The 19262-nt window shown below is 57.5% G+C and overlaps 7 protein-coding genes across 7 annotated transcripts; all 7 read left to right on the top strand.

The window, feature by feature from the left end:
- Window positions 1-220: 220 nt before the first annotated feature.
- On the top strand, window positions 221-2872 carry LINJ_30_3250 (conserved hypothetical protein; the record flags this gene model as incomplete). The annotated part of the gene is made up of 1 exon (XM_001467136.1): window positions 221-2872. The coding sequence occupies one exon, from the start codon at window positions 221-223 to the stop codon at window positions 2870-2872; it is 2652 nt and encodes an 883-aa protein (XP_001467173.1).
- A 666-nt stretch (window positions 2873-3538) lies between these two features.
- Window positions 3539-3877, top strand: LINJ_30_3240 (putative ribosomal protein S26; the record flags this gene model as incomplete). The annotated part of the gene is made up of 1 exon (XM_001467135.1): window positions 3539-3877. The coding sequence occupies one exon, from the start codon at window positions 3539-3541 to the stop codon at window positions 3875-3877; it is 339 nt and encodes a 112-aa protein (XP_001467172.1).
- A 1587-nt stretch (window positions 3878-5464) lies between these two features.
- On the top strand, window positions 5465-6769 carry HMGR (putative 3-hydroxy-3-methylglutaryl-CoA reductase; the record flags this gene model as incomplete). Its single annotated transcript, XM_001467134.1, has 1 exon — window positions 5465-6769. One exon carries the CDS (start codon window positions 5465-5467, stop codon window positions 6767-6769), a length of 1305 nt encoding a protein of 434 aa, XP_001467171.1.
- A 2177-nt stretch (window positions 6770-8946) lies between these two features.
- LINJ_30_3220 (conserved hypothetical protein) lies at window positions 8947-9372 on the top strand (the record flags this gene model as incomplete). Its single annotated transcript, XM_001467127.1, has 1 exon — window positions 8947-9372. One exon carries the CDS (start codon window positions 8947-8949, stop codon window positions 9370-9372), a length of 426 nt encoding a protein of 141 aa, XP_001467164.1.
- A 2618-nt stretch (window positions 9373-11990) lies between these two features.
- LINJ_30_3210 (conserved hypothetical protein) lies at window positions 11991-13226 on the top strand (the record flags this gene model as incomplete). Its single annotated transcript, XM_001467128.1, has 1 exon — window positions 11991-13226. One exon carries the CDS (start codon window positions 11991-11993, stop codon window positions 13224-13226), a length of 1236 nt encoding a protein of 411 aa, XP_001467165.1.
- Window positions 13227-15703: 2477 nt separating this feature from the next.
- LINJ_30_3200 (conserved hypothetical protein) lies at window positions 15704-16651 on the top strand (the record flags this gene model as incomplete). Its single annotated transcript, XM_001467193.1, has 1 exon — window positions 15704-16651. The coding sequence occupies one exon, from the start codon at window positions 15704-15706 to the stop codon at window positions 16649-16651; it is 948 nt and encodes a 315-aa protein (XP_001467230.1).
- A 1254-nt stretch (window positions 16652-17905) lies between these two features.
- LINJ_30_3190 (conserved hypothetical protein) lies at window positions 17906-18544 on the top strand (the record flags this gene model as incomplete). Its single annotated transcript, XM_001467194.1, has 1 exon — window positions 17906-18544. One exon carries the CDS (start codon window positions 17906-17908, stop codon window positions 18542-18544), a length of 639 nt encoding a protein of 212 aa, XP_001467231.1.
- Between the last annotated feature and the right edge of the window lie 718 nt (window positions 18545-19262).

Raw genomic sequence — 19262 nt, 5'->3', positions numbered from 1 at the left:
CTTGATGCCATGTCTGTTTTTGTTTTCCCGGCTGTTATCGACTCCTCTTCGTGGCTACACATGACAGGCAATTGTGGTGCTTTCAGATGAGCGAGTAGCCGCGACATGCGCTCGTAAGTGCCTCCTAGTTGACCTTATCTGCGCTTCCTCACTTACAGTTCCTCCATCCGTTTCTCTTTGCAGTACTTGTTTTCTGTTTGTATTTTTCTAGAGGCTTTATATGGAGCTCATGCCAGCGGCTGACTGCACGTGCATTGTAAATGTGGTGTTGTACTCGTTTTCTGAGACTGCCGGAACGTATGACGAGTATGGACCGGTGAGCTGTGCGCTCATTGGGAGCAAGGCGAACGACACAACTTTTAAGCTTGGCTGCTATCGTGACAACAAATACATCTGCACCGCAACTATATCGCCGAGCAATGATGCTGGAGCTCACATCGCTCGTGACGGCGCGTACGTCACATTTCGTGATGAGAAAAGTCACTACTGGTCTTTGCAGTTTGCTGCAGAGGATGCCGCCATTGAATTCTGTGCGCAGGTTGCAGTCGCCATGTTTGGCGCGGCCGGCGAACCGACGGACAGCATCCTCTCCTGTGATGTTGTGAAGGGCAAGGAGAACAAGCAGATCTTTGTCGGCGACCTCGTCAAGGCCCTCTACCGTGTATGGGTGGTGCAGTCTAGCGACTCCAGCGACGGACTACCGCGTCTTGGCAGCTTGCTGGAGAAGGAGAGCGAGGATGCTGTGAAATTCACGGCGCCAGCCAGCCATCAATGTGTGATGGCGTCGATGCGGGGCTTCGAGGGCATGACAGTTGGTATGAGAGAAGGAGGGCAACGCCTCATGGTGATCCCTCTCAGAGCAAAACGTGGACGCGGGCCAAATGTCAACATGTGCTTTTATGTTGAGGTTATTCGCCGCAAGGATCAGCAAACCTCAACATCCCAGTCCCACAGAAGCGCCAAGGAGAGAGGTCAGCTGCTTTTGACCGGGGGTGATGGTGGAACGGCTACGGGCTCGCCGGCGCAGCCTCTCGCCATAAACTCTGGCTTCGCAGATGGACACTCGGCGATGATGGCAAGCGGCTTCAGCAAGGAGCAGTTTTTGCTGGTGGACAGGCTGCGCGATCAGGTGTTTACTCTCACACAGCAGCTGCGTGACACTCGCCGCGAGCTGGACAGCCTTTGCGCTGACCTGAAACGTCACGAGCGCCAGTCTGGAACGCAGAGCTTGACGAGGGCACAAATCGAGTACTCGATCGAGCACCTTCTTGCCGAGGGTGACACTAAGAAAAAGGTATTGGAGGACAAGAGAGCCCTCATTGGTGAAACAGAGGCACGAAATCAAGTGTTGGAGGCGCGGCTCGCCAAGTTTCTGCAGACGACGAAAACATTGGGGGAGGAGGCGAAGGCGGCTCTTGATGATAGCGCCGGCGAGCGCATCGAGCTGGATCGGCAGCTTGCTGACACGCAGGCGCGAATTGTTCGGCTCAATGGTGAGATAGAGGATTTGGGTCGACTCCTCTGCTGTCTCGAAGATACTTTTCGCTTGACAGCCTTAAAAGTGAAGGAAGAAAAGCTGCGTCTGACGCTCTCCATCACAGATCATGAGAAGCACGAGGAGAGGCTGCTGAGGCTCCAGGAGAAATACAGTGAAGAGGTAGCCAGGCGCAAGCTCTTAGAGTCAAAATTGGCACCCTTACAAGAGGAGCTGCGCAATCTTGAGGACGATATGCAGCTCAAGGAGTCACTGACGCAGCAGATTAGAGCAAAGACGGAGAGCGACAGAACGCACTACGCCCAGCTTATACAGCAGGAGCGAGAGCAGGCGGCGATTGAACTAAGGCAGCTCAAGCAGGACCTCATTGAAGAGTTGGCCGCACGTGATCGGCAGTATGAAGAAGCAAAGGAGAGGGTTTCGACGGAAGCCTACGAGCAAGGCATGGCACAGGGCGTGGAGGAGGGGCTTGCGGACGCTGCCAACGAAGGGGATGTGATTGCGCACGACATGGCGGTGAACGCGCAGCGATGCAAGGCTGAGGCAGCGGCGTTGCAGGTGCGTGTGCAGGCTAACTGCGCCGCAAACGAGGCGGATGAGCGCCGTCTCACCTCTGAGATAGAGTCCCTCCAAACTTCATTGGCGCGAGTCCTTCATGACAACAACACCCTCTCGACCCAGCTTGAAGCGGCGCAAGAGGAGCACGCTGTCAAGGTCGGTGAGGTGTACCAGCGGCTCGTTCGCCTCATCCGCTTGTGTGGAGCCGCCTCAATCAGTCAGCCCTGCTTGGCAGCAATGATGCGGGCTGCCGAGTCCGGGGCAGAGTTTGATCCCTTCCGCTTCCAGCAGATGGAGAGCGCGAGGGAAGCGCAGCTGGCGCGAGACGAACGGGCTGCTGTGGCGGCATGGGTGCGAGCAAGCGTGTACAATCAACCCACCTACATGCCACCGCTCCGTCCACCGTTCCCCTATGCCCCGATGAGCAAAGGTCCCGTACTTTCCGCAGAGACCATGGGAACCAAGGTGTTACTGAACCCAGCAGTGCATCACCGCCTTCCAGTTTTGACGGAGACAACTACATCCATCACGGCAGAAACGCCAGCGCCGATTCCGTCAGCAACGCCGGCGGCTCCTGGGGAGGTAGAGTCCGTCATTCCTGCGCCTTCGCTTGCGTTGCCGCCGGCTCCAGTAGCCCCTGCCCAACCCGCTGAGGTGGCAGAGTCTCAGCAAAGCGAGCCGCAGGACACGGCGGCTATTCAAAAGGCGTCACCACGACAGCGCGTCAAGTTTCCTTCGACGAAGATCCGATACTTAGGTGACAGCGGTGCAGCCGGGGGAACGGAGGCCACTGCGCATCAGCGGCAACCTTCTTTCTAGGACTTGTTCGCTTGCGTGAACATCTCTCACAACCTCAAACAACCCCGTTTAAACAGGAGTAAACGGGGAAACAAAAAGCGCGTCGCTTTTAGAACGCACTGCACCCACTTGTAGCTAGTGGTCAGCTTTCCTTTCCCTTTTTCTCTTTGCTCATCTGTAAGTTGCTCTTCTTTGGTGTACTTCCGGTGTCTCTTTTTTCACTGTTTTCCAGGTGATTACTCACCTTTTCTCGGAGTCGCTGATTATTGTGAGCTCAATCTCTCCCTGTGTGTGCGCAACCTGAGTATCTCTCAGAAGAACTTTCTGTGACATGGCGTTGCCGCTTGTCTCCAGATCTGGAACATCAGGCAGTCGTTTTTGAGTGTGCGTTTTTGTTTTGCGCCACCTGCTGGCAAGGCGTAAGCATACACGATTCGTCTGCCTGAGGGGCTGGCACCTTCAATCCATACTGCGGTGCCTTCCCTGCTGCATCGCCGTTTGCACGTTTCTCATGACGTCTTCTTATCTCTCTCTTTTGTGTGCCTCAACTCACCCGCACATGCACCCAAACTTTTTCACCCCTCCCCATTTCATGCAAACCAACACGCTTTCAACACATCACGACTCCGTCCCACCCCTTTCCTGACCGAACACACACCTACACAGCGAATTGTGTGTGACAACAACATGACGACCAAGCGCCGCAACCACGGACGTTCGAAGCCCGCGCACAGCCGCGGTCGCGTCAAGCCGATCCACTGCTTCAACTGCGGTCGTCTGACCCCGAAGGACAAGGCCGTCGGCCGCTTTGTGGTGCGCCGCATGCTGGATGCCGCTTCCGCCCGCGATGTGGCGGAGGCGTCCCCGGTGTACGGTGCAAACTTCCCGATGCCGAAGCTGTACATGAAGCAGCGCTTCTGCATAGCGTGCGCTATCCACAGCCGCACCGTGCGCGCTCGCCCGGTCGGAAACCGCAAGATACGCTACACGAGGAAGGTGCCGTTCCGCCCGGCTGGCAAGAAGTAAAGGAAAAACTGCGCGCGGAGGCAAGGATGATTCACACATGACGCTCTTGCCAACCTGATTTTTTTACTTTGAGTTTCTCTTCGAAGAAAACATAGAAACAAAAAAAGACGGGAAGAAGGCCTTCGGTGTGTAGAGGCAAATCCGGATGGCCTGAGTTAAACTTCGGGCGTGTGAGGACAGGATGCAGGAGGCAGGCTATGCGCTCCGTCTCAACCGTGCGGCAACTCGCACACCGCTGTCCTTCGTATGGATACGTCATTGCTGCTCATGGCAGTCAAACTACAGACGTGTAAGGGCACGTGTCGCCATCGATGCGTTTCGCGTGTCGCCTTCGCGTTCCTTTTCTGCATATGACTGGCGTGCGCAAGGCTATGCCCCCCCCTCCGCATTGCACGTCAGAGATCCTTTGGTGAATTTCGTGCCATCAGGCTTCTCGATCCTAAGTGATTACGTGCTTCACTATTGTGTTGGTTCTTCTATTTGCACTCCTCCCTGACTCCTCTCCTTATGTCGCCGAAAAAAAAATCGTACCAATGCCTGCCGCGCGGCACGCATCTGCTCACGGTTGTGCGATGAAACCGCTTCATGCATGGCCAAACGCACACACACATACGTGCACAGAATGAAATCGCTCGTATCATCACATTTTCTCTTTACTCTCCCGCCCCGCGCAACAGGAAACAAAAAATTACAACCGTCTCTTTCCTCTTTGCCTCTCTCGTGTTTTGTATCTTTCTCCCTTCTTTCCTTCTACTGCGTCTTTGTTCCTTTTTCTCTCTACCTCCTGCCCCTCCTCCTGTCGCCGTTTCTCTTTCGGACTTTCCTCTTTTTTTTTTCCTCGCTTTTCTCCCCCTCTCCCCTGTCTCGTTTGCCGCGGTGCTGGCTTTCCGCTCCATCCGCATAGATCCCCTTCCTGAATGCATCGATACCGTTGTGCGGAAACAGACACTCCATCAAACGTACCCCAGTCAGCTAATTACGACCGGTACCACCTGATTCGAGCTTGCACGCATTTCTTCTCCCCATCTTTCACGGGTACAGCTCGATATCTCTCTCTTTCGCGCATTTTCTTTCCCTTTCGCGCTTCTTTCTTATTGGATCCTTACTAGCTTGTCCCTTCCTTCCCAGCGCGGCAGCGAGCGCGTTTCTCTCTCTCTCTCCTTCCGCGTTTTTTGACATTAGCTTTGGCGAAGCGACGTGTGAACTGCATCTGCTCGAATTTGGTGCTTCCTCCCTCCTTTCAGCCTCCCTATTGACAAGAGCACACGCCAAAACGTATATGGGAGTGAATTTCATAGTATCGTTTCCAGCGCTAGCTTTCTATCTCGCTCTTCGGGGCTCGGCGTCTTCTCACTGACTTTTTATTTACCTTCTTTCTATTGGTTTCGTTCGTTTCCTGCCACCTCCCTCTTGAGTGTGCTGTATTGTGCACAGCACCCCTCAGTCGCCGCGCCGAAGCCACGTGCAGCTGAGGTACATCGTTCATTGTCGGCATCGCCCCTCCCCTCATTTTTCACATTCCTCTTTCCATTCAGGCGCTGCGGTGGAACAGCGCATTACCCGTCTCCCCTCTCCTCTCTCACAGCCATGCGTCGCTCTCTGCTGCTTGCCTGCTCCGCCGCCAAGGGTGGGAGCTGGGCATCCATGCCCGATGCAGAGATCATGAAGCAGGTGGAGAATAAGAAGATTGCATTTTACGGCCTTGAGCAGGCTCTTGCACCCGACTATGACCGCGCCATCGCCATTCGTCGTGAGATTGTGAAGAAAAAGATGTGTCCATCAACCGCTGCCACACATCCGCTGGAGAGGGTTCCCTACAAGAACTACGACTGGAGCAGTGTTGTCGGCCAGAGCTGCGAGAACATCCTCGGCTACGTTCCGGTACCGGTAGGGTTGGCTGGCCCGCTGCTGTTGGATGGAAAGGAAGTGGCACTGCCGATGGCGACGACGGAGGGCGCGCTGGTCGCGAGTGCGCACCGCGGTGCTCGCGCCATCAACCTGAGCGGCGGATGCCGGACAGCGGTGCTGAAGGAAGGCATGACGCGCGCCCCTGTAGTGGAGGTGAACTCTTTCGACGAGGCCATCACCGTGATCAAGTTCTGTGAGGAGCGGTTCGACGTTCTGAAGGAGGCCTTCGAGTCGACGACCCGCTTCGGGAAGTTGCTGAGCATCAAGTGCGCCATGGCGGGTCGCCAGGTGCATATGCGCTTCTCTGCCTTTACTGGAGATGCCATGGGCATGAACATGATCACGAAGGGCTGTGACAAGGCGCTGCAGGTGCTGCAGCAGCACATTCCCTCTGTGCGAGTGCTGACCTTGTCGGGCAACTTCTGCACTGACAAGAAGCCGTCCGCACTGAACTGGGTGGAGGGACGCGGGAAGTCGGTCGTGGCGGAGGCCGTCATCAAGCGTGATGTGGTCGAGGGTGTTCTCAAATGCACGGTGGACAGTGTTGTGTCGCTGAATGTGACTAAGAACCTGCGCGGTTCTGCGCTTGCCGGTTCCATCGGCGGCTTCAACGCACACGCTGCCAACATCGTGGCCGCGCTCTACATCGCCACTGGCCAGGACCCCGCACAGATAGTGGAGTCCGCAACCTGCATGACGACGGTTGACAAGGCTGGTGAGGATCTCGTGATCAGCCTCACGATGCCGAGCATCGAGGTCGGCGCCGTAGGCGGTGGCACAGGTCTGTCGTCGCAGCGGGCCATGCTGGAGCTGATGGGGTGCGCGGGCTCTAACAAGGAGGACCCAGGTGCCAACTCCCGCCAGATCGCGCGCGTCGTCGCTGGCGCAGTCATTTGCGGGGAGCTGTCCCTCTTGTCCGGCCTTGCAGCTGGCCACTTGCTGAGCGCCCACATGAAGCTGAACCGCAAGCCTCCGACTCAGTAAACTTAAGCACGGAAATTGCGATGTTGCTTTGGCTGAGCCGGCGTGCTCCTACTGGTGCTTCCGTATGCTTTATTCAAAGGACAGGGCTGCCGCAAGATTCACTTGGCATGACCCTGCGGTTGCGCTCTTGCGTGGTTGTGCGCCAATATTTCTCAGAACGCGCAACGTGTGTTCTTTATTTTGTTTTTTTTTTTTCGCCCAGCTGTTCGCTCCTTGATGACGGGAGGCACGTCGCAACGCGTGGCATCCTCATGGCCCCGGGCCGCCCCCCTTATCCCCCTATCCCCCTGCCAGTGCCGAGCCGCCTCGGGTGGTGACAGGGGCACCTACGGCGTGGGAAAGTCAGAGCGATGCATGGCTGCTGATGCCGGTGCTCAGGTCGTAGATGGCGTTGCGTCGGAGCGACCTGCGGCAGCGAGCGCGTTTGCACCACCCACATGATGGGCAGGGTGTCAGCGTGACCCAAGCGTGTCTCGCCCGGCCCTCGCTGCTTACTGGGGGAGAGCTTGGAGCGCCACCCCGAGGGAGATGCACCGGCGGGGCGGCCGGCATGATGGGAGCGGCTGTGAGGTAACCTGCGAGGCAGAGGTGGGTAGAGTACGAGGCAGGGCCCGTGCGCAGGTGGCCGAGCCGGTGCGCTGCCTTAATGCACGTGCCGGCCGCTGCGTTGCACCGGGCGACGGGGCCTGTGACGTGCCCGGGGGTGTCTGGAGAGGAGCTGAGCTCGTGCTCTGTGGCAGAATGGTCGCCTTCCTAGAATAAGAGCGTATCTGCTGCACAGTTGTGTTCACGTCGCGCGTGCGATGGGATGGGAATCTCCGTTGCTCCTGTTCTTTCGTTTGCGCTTTGGTGGACCGTCTTCCGTCCGCTCTCCCTCTCTCGGTTTACTTCTTTAGCTTGTCTAAGCGATTCTGTGTGAAGGCATGCTGGGGTGCTCGTGTGCGGCTTCGTTGTTTTTGTGCGGCGAGTGCTCCATGATAGCGACTTCCGTTGCTCTTATTGTTAAGGCTCATCAAGAGCCACACAGAGCAACTCAAGAGGGCGAAGAAGCGGAGCAATGAAAGAGCTGATCGTAGGCAGCGTATGGAACAGTGTAAACAACAGCACGAGTAACAGCTTTGACATGTCGGCAAGTGCGTATCACCTGACTCGCATCCACCACAACACATCCACCACGTCAGGATACTGCTTCCCTCCGTTTTTCCTGCCGTGCTGTTGAAGAAACGACAGATTTTCTGAGTTTTCTCCGACTCTCTGTAGGTGCGCAGATTTTGCTTGTCGTATTGCCAAAGGCGAAAGCCACAAGGGACCGGCGAGGCTGGCTGGGTGGCAGGTGTGCGCCTAGTGCTTCCATTCGAGAGCAGACCTGTGCACAAGGCAATCTCTCTCTGATGCACACCGAGCGCATTCCGTCCCACTGGGCATACTTGCAACGTGGGCTCACTCTCTCGTAAGCCCTATTTATCTCTCACTGTTTCTTCCCCGCGAAGAAGACCAGGTGCATAACGGGGCGCTGCTCAAGCAGCCCTGACCATACTCGACAAGCCTACACGTCGAAGTACAGCGTGATCATCGGCCACATACAAGCGTTTGTGTCTGTGAGAGCACGGATCTTCACTGGACGACAGCGTATTTGACTGGAGATTTTGCTATCGAAAAGGACGGTGCCTTCTCTCTCGTCAGAGATGGCACTGTGACGCATACTACTGCTTTTGTGCTGTTGCCCTGCCGTTTGTGCGCGTGTTACGGCGCGCGACGCAATGTCTTTCTCTTTCCCTGCTCCATCCTATCTCTTCACTCTGTTCGTCTCTCGCCGCGGGTTTGTGCTGTCGTCCACCACCCCTCCCACCTCCCCGTCGCTTCCCCTCCTTTACCTTCGCATGTTTCAACATTCGGATCCACACTGAAACAACAGTTCCACCTGCATCTTTGGCGCACGCACATAACGTCCGCGCAAGGCTCTCGCGGTGCTGTCTTGCGCCCGCTCGAGGTCCACCTTGATATTCATACTCACACAGGGTGATCACCAGCAGACAGAACAGTGACTGTGCACCTATCTCGCTCTCTCTTGCACATTACCGTAACACACACACACACACACGAAGACACGTGCGTTAATAACGGACAAGGAGGCAGTAGAAGAGCAACCACCTTTCATCACGGATTCCTTTGAGAGAATGAACAGCAAGGCTATTTTGTTCGTGTCGAACATATCGTCGATCGCAAATGCGCAATACCTAGAGCGGTTATTCTCGGCGTACGGAACTGTGCACCACGTGGAGCTGTTCGGCGAGGGCCCACACCGCTACGCAGAGGTGACATATGGCACCGTCGATGACGCCGACGCTGCTGTGGCGGCGCTGCACTGCCACTACCAGACGTGCCGCAACTTGCCGATGATTGTCCTCTACTCACAGAATAGTCCCGCCGTCTCCGTCTACGGCCATCAAGTCGGGGAGGAGTTCATGAAGGCAGCAGAGGAGAAGCGGCCACCTCGCCCGCTCATGTTGGACGAGTTCGATAGCAATTACCAACGCCTTGGGGTGCAGCCGCCGCCTTCTGAGAGCGAAATCATCCTCGAGCACCACACTCCGGGTTACTAGCGAGGAAAGGGGAGGGGGGCGAAGGGCACCGAATGAGGGATGTACGCACGACTTCGATAGGCGTGATCCTCTCCTATGTCCCTCACTCTCTGCCCCTTTTTGCTGCTCTACACTTGCCTCTTTAAGTCCCAACATGGCGATCGGTTCTCTTGTGCGACCCGGCTTGAACTTGCGGAAGAGGGTGGCGCTATGTACTTAGGCGGTTTGGGTGTTATCGGGTGTGATCGGTAACTAACAGCACTTTATCGTTGGCCTTTCTTTTTGCTTCATCCCATCTCTTCACTTTTCGTTGTTGTCGCTGTCGTGAAAGGCGAGTTCCTCTTTTGTTTGCACCTCTGTGTATCTTCGGTACTTCTTTTTGCTCGTCTCCGGACGCATGCTCGCGTTTGTGGTTGTTGCGCGCGTGCCACGCTTGCGTTCCTGTTGCGCATAGCACCGTCCTCCCTCCTTGCTTTCTGCCGAGCTGCAAAGGGTGAAGTCCGCCATTCCTTGGAATGGAATTAATTGCATTTGTTTTGGCGTGCGTGCGTGGGTGCTGTTGGTCGGCGCCTTGCCCCTCTTTCTTGTCCACGTCCACTCCACACCACAACGAGGCCTCAAACACCTCCCCACTCCCTTTCCCGCATCTGCTCGAGTGTGCCACTCTCTCGCCGTCATCACGTCTTCTCTTCTCCGAGCTTCTGTTTGCCATGTTTGCTCTTTCTGATCGCATTTTTTGGGTGTCTCCACATTTCTCTGTACTGCGTGTTTATGTGCTTTGCCTTCATCTCCACTGCGCTCTCTCTTTTGGGCCTCCCCTCCCACTCCTCCAGTTCTGACGAGAACGAAAATAGAAGTGGTGAGCCCCCCCCCCACCCACCCACCTCACTCCCACCCTAAAGCACCCAACCACGCAGAAAGAAACAAAAAGAAAAGAAGCCAGTGCTACTTCCTGTCATTAGATGCATGCATGTGGGGTCTCGAGAGCGAACGCATGCCGCTGTGTCAGAGGGAGGGGCGCTTGCCAGCTTCTATGGGCGGTGTCACCTCTCACGTTCACCGCTGTCCACCGCTTTAGTGCGCCGCGGATGCGGGGGTCGGTTCGCAGATTCTTTCGGCAATGCTCATATGTGGATGACAGATGTGCATTTCTGCGTTTCGTGTGCGACTCCTTCACCTACTCGTCAGATTTTGAGAGCCTCTGTGGCCGCGCCGGTTCTTTGGCGCTTTTGTGTGCGCTTTTCCTTTCTTATTGTGTGATGGTGCTTCTCCTAACTGACCACAGACTCTCTCGCTATCTTTGGCCCTTTTCAGACTCTTCGCACCCGCTGTACTTGCGTGTTTGTAAATGCTGGTGCTTGGTGTTTCCTCTCCGTTGCGCATTCCTTGATGACGGGAGGCACGTCGCAACGCGTGGCATCCTCATGGCCCCGGGCCGCCCCCCTTATCCCCCTATCCCCCTGCCAGTGCCGAGCCGCCTCGGGTGGTGACAGGGGCACCTACGGCGTGGGAAAGTCAGAGCGATGCATGGCTGCTGATGCCGGTGCTCAGGTCGTAGATGGCGTTGCGTCGGAGCGACCTGCGGCAGCGAGCGCGTTTGCACCACCCACATGATGGGCAGGGTGTCAGCGTGACCCAAGCGTGTCTCGCCCGGCCCTCGCTGCTTACTGGGGGAGAGCTTGGAGCGCCACCCCGAGGGAGATGCACCGGCGGGGCGGCCGGCATGATGGGAGCGGCTGTGAGGTAACCTGCGAGGCAGAGGTGGGTAGAGTACGAGGCAGGGCCCGTGCGCAGGTGGCCGAGCCGGTGCGCTGCCGTAATGCACGTGCCGGCCGCTGCGTTGCACCGGGCGACGGGGCCTGTGACGTGCCCGGGGGTGTCTGGAGAGGAGCTCATGATCTATGACAGAATGAACAAGTCGAAAGCAACAACAACTGGTGCGCATTGTGGCAACTCTCTTCTCTCTTTTGGCCTTTTTTGCGCTGCTGCGACGGCAAAAGCGCGTGGTTGTCGGTCACAGCAGCTCCCATGCGGCTTTGATCGCCTTGTACACTGACTCGGCTGGACTGTGTGCCATGCGCCAAGCCCCGATTCGGAAACGAAAGAGCAGTCGACGTGTTTGCGGTCGGCTTGCTTTCACCTCCCATTTTCTTCTGCTGTCGCTATACGCCCTTTGCGTTCTCATTCGTCAGAGCTTGAGCAAGTGGTTCGCTCACACATCCCGATCTCTCCTCTCCTCTCCCTCTTCCCTTTTTCCGGCTTCCGCGGCCACAGACAGAGAGACACGCAGAGGGCAAGCGCAATACCCACGGAACCACTCACAGGTGCTTTTGTTTTCGACGTGCGCCCGTCTTTTCCCCCTCCCACGACGACCACCAGCACAGAAGAGTCACGGAAAGTTCATACTGCGGCTGCATTCTTTGTCTTTCTCGTGCGCATATAGGCTTTCCATCCTCCCTACCTCTATCTCGACGCGCGGCACGCACCCGCCGGCACTGCGGCGCCTTTTCAGCAGAAGAAGCGTATAGAGAATCCGAATGAGCTCTAGCGAGTCACGTGCAGAGCGACTGCGCCGCGTAAACCGCTATAAAGCGGTGCAGGCGGAGCTCGCTCGACAGGAGGAGGACAACTTAGCTGCCATGCGAGCAGCCAAAGTGAAGGCGGCTGCCGCTGACGAGGCCCTAGCCGCCGAGCTAGCTGAACAGCAGCGACTTGAGTTGAAAGACGCGAAGATGCTGCAGCTAGTGCGTGACTACCCGGAGGTACGGGCGCTAGAGAGTCAGCTAAAGGACGCCTATCTGCGCAAGAGCCGTGCAGAGCAGGTGACGGACCGCAGCGCCGCTAAGGCGCTGGAGGTAGAGGAGCAGCGTAGGCACATGAAGTACCTTGCCGAGCAGGACCGACTTGCCAAGGCAGAAGAGGAGAAGAGGCACCAGGAAAACATGGAGCGATTCCGACGCCATCAGGCAGCTCAGCTGGAGATAATCCGCCAGCATCGCTGTGCCGCTATGGAGGAAGCGAAGCAGCGCGAACAGGAGCGCATCGCCGTAGACGCTGTAATGGCTCGAGTGCAGGAGCAGGACTTTCTCGAAACCCTCGCCCGTCGCGACCGGCAGCGTCGGATTATGGAGGAGCAGGATGAGTTCTGCCGTCTTCGCGCTGCTATTAAGAAGGCGGAGCAGGATCGTGAGGCCAAGGAAGAGGCGGCGATTCGTGCCTACCTCGATGAGCAGGCACGTAGAAAGGAGATGGATGACAAGATGGCGCGTGAGCGGGACGTTGTCAAGGCTCGCATTCTGGAAGAGCAGGGCCGTCGCATTGCCGAGGAGGAGCGCAAGAAGCGTGAACTGGAGGTGCTGCTTCAGGAGTACTACGAAGAGGAGCGGCTGACGAAGGAGCAGATGCTGATCGCGGCAGAGAAGGCGAGTCGCGATCGCATGGCAGCCGCGGTGAATCACGAAAACCAAAAGCTCATCGAGCAGCGCCGCCTTGCCAAGGAGGAGCAGCTGGCCGAGGAGATGCGCTTTCGGCAGGAGGCAATGGAGCAAATGGCCGCGGAGGCAAAGCTGCAACAGCTCAACCGCCAGAAGCAAGCGGAGATCAAGCGGCAGCACATCGCCGAAGCGCAGCAGCGTCTGGAGGAGCGCCGACGTCTCAAGGAGCAGGAAAAGGAGCTAGAACGCAAAGTGGAGGAGCAGGACCGCAAGCAGGAGGAGCAGATCCAGGAGTACATCCGACGCGCCCGCGCGCAGCTCTTGGCGCAGCACTTGCCCAAGCTAGGCTCGTATGCCCCTGTATTCGCCATGCGGGACGAGGAGAAGCTTCAGTTCTTGCCTCAGTCAAAGACTGCCGACGCTGCACTGCCCGCACGCTAACGGACAATATATATTTGCCCTCTTTTCTTGCCCTTGTGGTCGACTGCTGCTTTCACATCCGGCTACGCTCCTCCGCTCCGCTCTACTTCGCACTCCCACTTTTTCTTTTGCCTTCCTACGAGGTCGCGCGCACATCGGCGGCGAAATGGGCTGTGGAAGTGAGTATCGCAGGCAGGTAGCCCACTTTTACATGTACATAGAACGCTGCTGCTGCCGTCGTTGTTGCTGTTGTTGCGGTGCGGTCCCGCGAGTTTTTACCGCTCTTCCTTCTTTGAAGCGCTTAGAGGTTGTTACTATCTTTTTTTTTTCGCTTCCACGTTTGCAAGCTATGAGGTGTGCCTGGGCCCCAATGCTGGTGCTGTTAGCCCGCCGCGTGGCGCCTCTCACTTCCGTTTGTGTGTGGTGATTGCGAATGGAGACACACCGACGAAGCTGACAAGCATGCGAAGTCGGCAATGGCGGAGGGTCAGGCGACACTTGCATGGATCACGGTGTCGGTCGCTGGTCTCAGACGCCAGGCCGACATCCACCGGAACCGCGGGCCACGCGATGCGTCACGCGCTACTTGACGGCGACCGCCCCACACTAGAAAAAAGATGCGGAGCCCACGAGGCGACAGGCGGACCCTCCTCGCCCAGCTCCGCACGGGCACCTGTGCCTGCTTTGGATTCCTGCAAGCGGCGGGTAGCTGGCAGCGCCAAGATGGCGTGCGGGTGCGGTGCGGCGAGGAGCTGACCCCCGTCGGGTGCGTACGGCTGCCCCTTCCCAACCCTGTGCCCCCTTCGCTGCGACAGGCTGTGAGCTCTCTGCGCGCTGGCGCACGTCCGTCTGCGGGCCCCTTTGCGCCTGCCACACCGGCTCCTGTGTGAGGCGTGCGGATGCAGGAGGAGGCGGAATGCCCCCCGCCGCCACAGACTCACGGCAGTGTCGCACCTGCCACGGTGCATGTGGGCAGGCCATCCAGGCACGCCCCCCGTGTCATCGCCGGCAACGGCAGATGGTGGCAGCGAGCCCTTCCTCCCCTCCCGCCAACAAGGGTGCCTTGAAGCAGGCCGCACGCTGCGAATGTGCGAGCGCTGTGCGCACGCGCAGTTGGGCAGAGCCGGCATGGTGCATCGCATTCCCGACGAAGCATCCAGAGGTGCGAAGAGCGCGAGTGATGAGCGAGAGAGGAGCCCCGTAGTACATGCCGATTATGCCCACAGCGCATGCGCGCGCAGCATGCGGCATCTCCTCCATCCCACCGTGCGGCCGGATGAGGCGCCGACCGCGCGGCACGTACCCGAAGAGGGGACGAGGCGGGAGAGGAGGGGCCCGCTAGACGCATGTCCCGATTCGACGGCATGACGGTTGCTCCTAGACGGCCAGGACGTCGCCGCAGCGCGGCAGTGGGTGCGTGGGCTGCAACTGTGCATGCGTGTGCCTTTGCGAGCTGCTGCGTTGTGGTTTAATGGCACATTGAAACGAAAAAAAAAGCAACAGTGGTCTTTGCTTTTGGCCTTTGCGTCTATGTTTTCTGCGCAGGCGCCCTTCCTTCCCCTGCATGTAGCGTATGGTGGTGGTAATGCGCGATTTGAGTTTTCTGTTTTTTTTTTTAGCTGTCGCGCTTGCCGTATAGGCGGCCTTTGTGTTTTGTATTGCGTGTGCGTGTTGTCACGCAATGCAGGGAGGGATAACTGAAGGTGCCCCCTTCTGTCTGCCTCTCCCAGCAGCAGAGCACTCAACAACCACAAAACAGTTTGTCTCGGCACTTACGTTCTCAGCAATTTTTTTTTCCACCTTCGAGTTTGGTGTCGTCATTCGTGGGTAGCTCTTGGCGCGCAAGCGTTGTCCTCCCTCCCCGCCGTTGACTTCAGCTGCTTTCGCATGCACCCACACCATCTCTCACATGCTCGGTCTTGCGCTGTTTTTCAATTCGTCGCGCAATCCGCCATGTATGATGCGCGTGATGTCGGTGGCTGCACTGCGAAGAAATGAGGGCGGGTGGCGGCTCGCGAGATGGTGCCTCCCCCTTCCCCCTCCTCAATGATGTTGACTCTCTTTCGACGCCCTTCCTCTCCAGCAGACATTCCTAGGTGGGATGCTGCACACGAAGAAGCTCTTTTGTCGCTCTATCGTATGCGTTGGCGATCACGCATCTATCTGTCCCCTTCCCTGTCTCGCTTTGCCGGTTTCTTCCGCTGTCGGCGCGTGCGCCGCGCCATGACGCGTGCCACATACGCCGACCTTCCCAAGAACGCCCAAACCATAAGAGCAGCAACACTCAAGTTTGCTGCCTGCCCATAAAGAGGAGTGCACCTTCCTGCGCTTCCTTCCTTCTTTTCTCTCTGTGGGTGGGTGGGAGGCACACTTCCTCGCAGGTAAGCGTGCACGCAAGAGTGTGTGTGCGTGTTGGCTTCCACGCTGTCTCGTTGTTCTCCACTTCCTTTACCAGCGGCTTATTTTGCAAGCTTCTGTCGGCGCTTCTGTACCCAGCTATGCGAGGCCAGGAGCGAATATGGAAGGCAGCCCCGCTGCCGCAGGCCTTCCATGCTGCTCTCGAGTCGGGTAACTGGCTACGTGCGCTTCAGCTTTATCAGCGCCACCCCTATCACACCCCACCCGCAGATACATTTGACCTCTTGAAGGCCATCATGCACTACACCGGTGTCGGCATCGAGGATGTGAAGGTGCGCTTTAATGAGAAGATACGCCTTTCCGCTAGCTTACAGCGCCGCAAGTCTGAGGAGGTGGAGTGGTCGCTGTTTTGGGAGGCGCTCAATAAGGGTGATGGTAAGATGATCAGCGAAGCTCTGTCAGGGGCCAGCGTGAGTGGTGCCACCCAGCAGATAGGCATGGCGGAGGCGTGTGCCGTTCTGCTGAAGGGGGCGGGAAAGGAGTGGCACACGCGCCTCGTGGATGACTTACCCTTTTCCACTGTCACCCGATGCAGCCTCCTCCACGCCGCTCTCGCAGAGAAGCGCCCCGACGTGGCAGCGGAGATGCTCAGCCACGCGCGTGTGACCCGCTCGGATTTGAGCAGCTTGTGGCCGCTCATGGCTAAGTGCACCTGGGAGGAGGTGCTGAGGATGATCTCGGCCTGTCCAAAGAACGCCGTGCCTTACAGCCAAGCGCTTCCTTTCATCCTGAAGCAAGGCTGCAGCTTGCAGACACTCTCCGAACATCTCGAACACGCCCGGGTCTTGGGGGACGCCGACGTTGTCGCCCCGTTGCTGGCGTACGCAGTGGAGATGGAGGACTGGCCGTACGTAGAACGGTGCGTGGGTCATTTAGTCGACATTGGCAGAATCACCCCTTCTGCCCGTGAGGCCTTTGGCCACTTGTGCAAACTGCATGGACCGAAGCGCGTATGTCATCGGCTGATGGAACATCACGTGGAGCTCTCCAGCATGACCATCGAAGACCTGGAGTCCCTCCGGTTTTGAGGACGGGACGTGGCGTTGATGGACTGTGGTGACGAGTGCAAAAGTGGAAGGGTCAGTGCTGGCGAGGCGGTTTTGACGCCTGCCTCTCTACTGTAAAGGTGCATCCCCGCCTCCCCCATGCGTTTGAGTGTACGCTTGTTAGACTGCTATGCCGCTGCCGGCCTTTCTCACAGCCCTTTTTTTTTGCTACACTTTCTTCCCTCTGGCAGGTTCGGAGTGTAGGGATCGAATGGAGGAGACTGCAACAGGATGCGTGATGTGGGATGAAGACGGCTTTGAGGGCGACGCGTTTTCTTCTTGATGTCTTCTCACAGATGAATGCTTTGTGGTATGTGTAACGAGGTGTGCGCAGGAGCGGCGAGAGAGAGACGAAGGCTGGGGTAGGAGAGAAATGCCTTGCTGGGGAGGGGAAGGGATGGCGGCGGTGGAGGACCAGCTCAAAATGACAGAGAGATAAAGGAGAGCTAAATATACAGAGCAGCGCGACTACACTGAGCTGTGCTGCACCTTGGGCCGCTGCCATCTCCCCCCCCTCCTCTTCCCCCCCCCTGCTCGGAACCCTTTTCCTTCATCTCTTGCGATGCTTTTTTTTTCAGCCTCGAATCGACAACCAGAGGGAGGAACGAGATGAGGGAGACCCAGCGCGCTCTCGCCCTCGCCCTCCCTCAATATCTGCTCCTAATTCAAAGGTGCCTGCCACATCCAGATGAACTCTCGATTCTATGCACAATCACGTACACGCTGAAGGTAATACAGCTGCGAAGCGCAGGTGTGGTGCGCCGATGGCGCCCGTTGTGGGCGCGCCTTCATAGGCATCTAAAAAAGCAAATGCGAGTGCCGTCGCTGGACAAATGTGCGGCCTTCTCGACGCGAAGGTTGACTGGCGACCACATGGAGGAAATAAGCACAAGGGCAGGGACGCGACAATATCCCGCCCTGCGCACCGCTGCTTTGCTTTCTGCTTTCCACGCGTCTACGCTTCCAGGTGGTGCGCTGCCTTCCGCGCCCTTGGCACCTTTCACTGTTCCTCGTCCACATTTCGCTTCGACTCTTGTTTCTCCCCCGCCTCTCCCGCTTCCCTCCGCCACGACAGTGTATCTCCTTTCGACTTGGCGTTCTCTCCCCCCTGTGTTGAGTCTCTGATTGGCTATCGCACACGGTAGTCGGCGGCTGCACAGCGCATCTTTACTTCCCTGTTACGTCTTCTGTAGGCGAGAAGGATCTTTGCTCAGTTATTTGTTTACGCTGCCGACAATGGCCACTCTCAAGGTGCTGCTCTTACTGTGCTTGGCCACCTTGGTGGCAACGACGTGTTTCGCGCAGGTGGCGCAGGAGGCAGAGATAAATCCGCATCCGCTGCTGTTTGTGTCCAAGACGACATCGAGCGACGACATCGTTCTCGGATCCTCCGTGGAGGTGGTGGTCACGGTAACGAACTACGGCCAGAGTCCCGCCTTTGACGTGCAGATATCTGACCTGCTGGAGGACGGCTCGCTGCAGAGCAAGTCTATCGCCTACCTCCCCTACGGCGCTTCGGAGACGCTGCGCTACACGGTGACCCCTACCGCACTGGGCAACTACGCCGTCTCCGTTGCTGAGGTGACGTACAATGTTGAGCAGGGCAATACTGCGACGGCCCGCAAGGCTCTCAGCAACCTGATCCGCGAGGGCGAGGCGTACTACTACGGCGAGGGTGTCGATGACGAGAGCTTTCGCGGCGTCATCTCCGTCCTCACCCGCGACCGTTACGACCGCCTGCACGCGCGCTACATCAAGGAGTCGACGGCGTACATCTTCCTAGGCGCCATCCCGGCGCTGTTTCCCTACGTACTGTACCGAGTGAAGCAGAGCGAGGTGGACGCGCTGCTCCGCCAGCGCAAGGCCAGCAAGTAGGTGGCTGAGCGTTGGCGTATGGCGAGGGTGATTCGCCCACCCGACCCACACTCACATGCACTACCACCAGCGACTAGTGGCCATCTCCCAGTCTGCCTCGTGAGTGCCCATGATAGTGGAAAGAAGAGAGGAAGAGGGACTAACTCGGAAGGGACGAAGGGGGCAGGTTTGAGGAGATCGCTAGCCGCCACTCCCGGGGCTCACCTCGATGCTCGTGTGTGTCTCTCTCATCGTTGCCCCCGTAAAGTGGCTGCTTCAATCAACGCAACGACGGAGAAAGGGAGGGAAAGGATGCGATTTGGGCTTCTGATGACGACCTTTTTTTTGCTTCTTCCTCGTCCGCTTCGTTGTTGTGACTTAAATGTCAAGTAGGCATTCGACATGCGTGCGAACGTTGGGTGGTTCGGTAAATATAACTCTTCTTCCGCCGTCGCCGCCTCACTCTTTTTTTTCTCCAAATGGATGCATCGTGCACGCAAAGGTCGTGCCTCCTTACCTTGGCCCGTTTTGGGACGCCTCTTGATCTCTTCTTGAGCCTCCCCCTTCCCTTCGGACCACTGACACGCTGACGAGCTACGAAGAATGGTGTGCGCCTTTATCTCACTTCCCACTTGTCGTGCACACACTATACTGTGCGTGTGTGTGTGGCTGCGATCTTTGGTTGTGGCCTTCATCCATCCCTCTCCTTGACTCAAGCGCCTGCGCGTGCGTACCTCTG

Source organism: Leishmania infantum, chromosome 30, assembly GCF_000002875.2.
Source record: "Leishmania infantum JPCM5 genome chromosome 30".
In the NCBI taxonomy this organism is placed as follows: Eukaryota; Euglenozoa; class Kinetoplastea; order Trypanosomatida; family Trypanosomatidae; genus Leishmania; species Leishmania infantum.
Note: the sequence above shows the minus strand (reverse complement) of the source record. Positions and strands in the feature narration are given on the sequence as shown.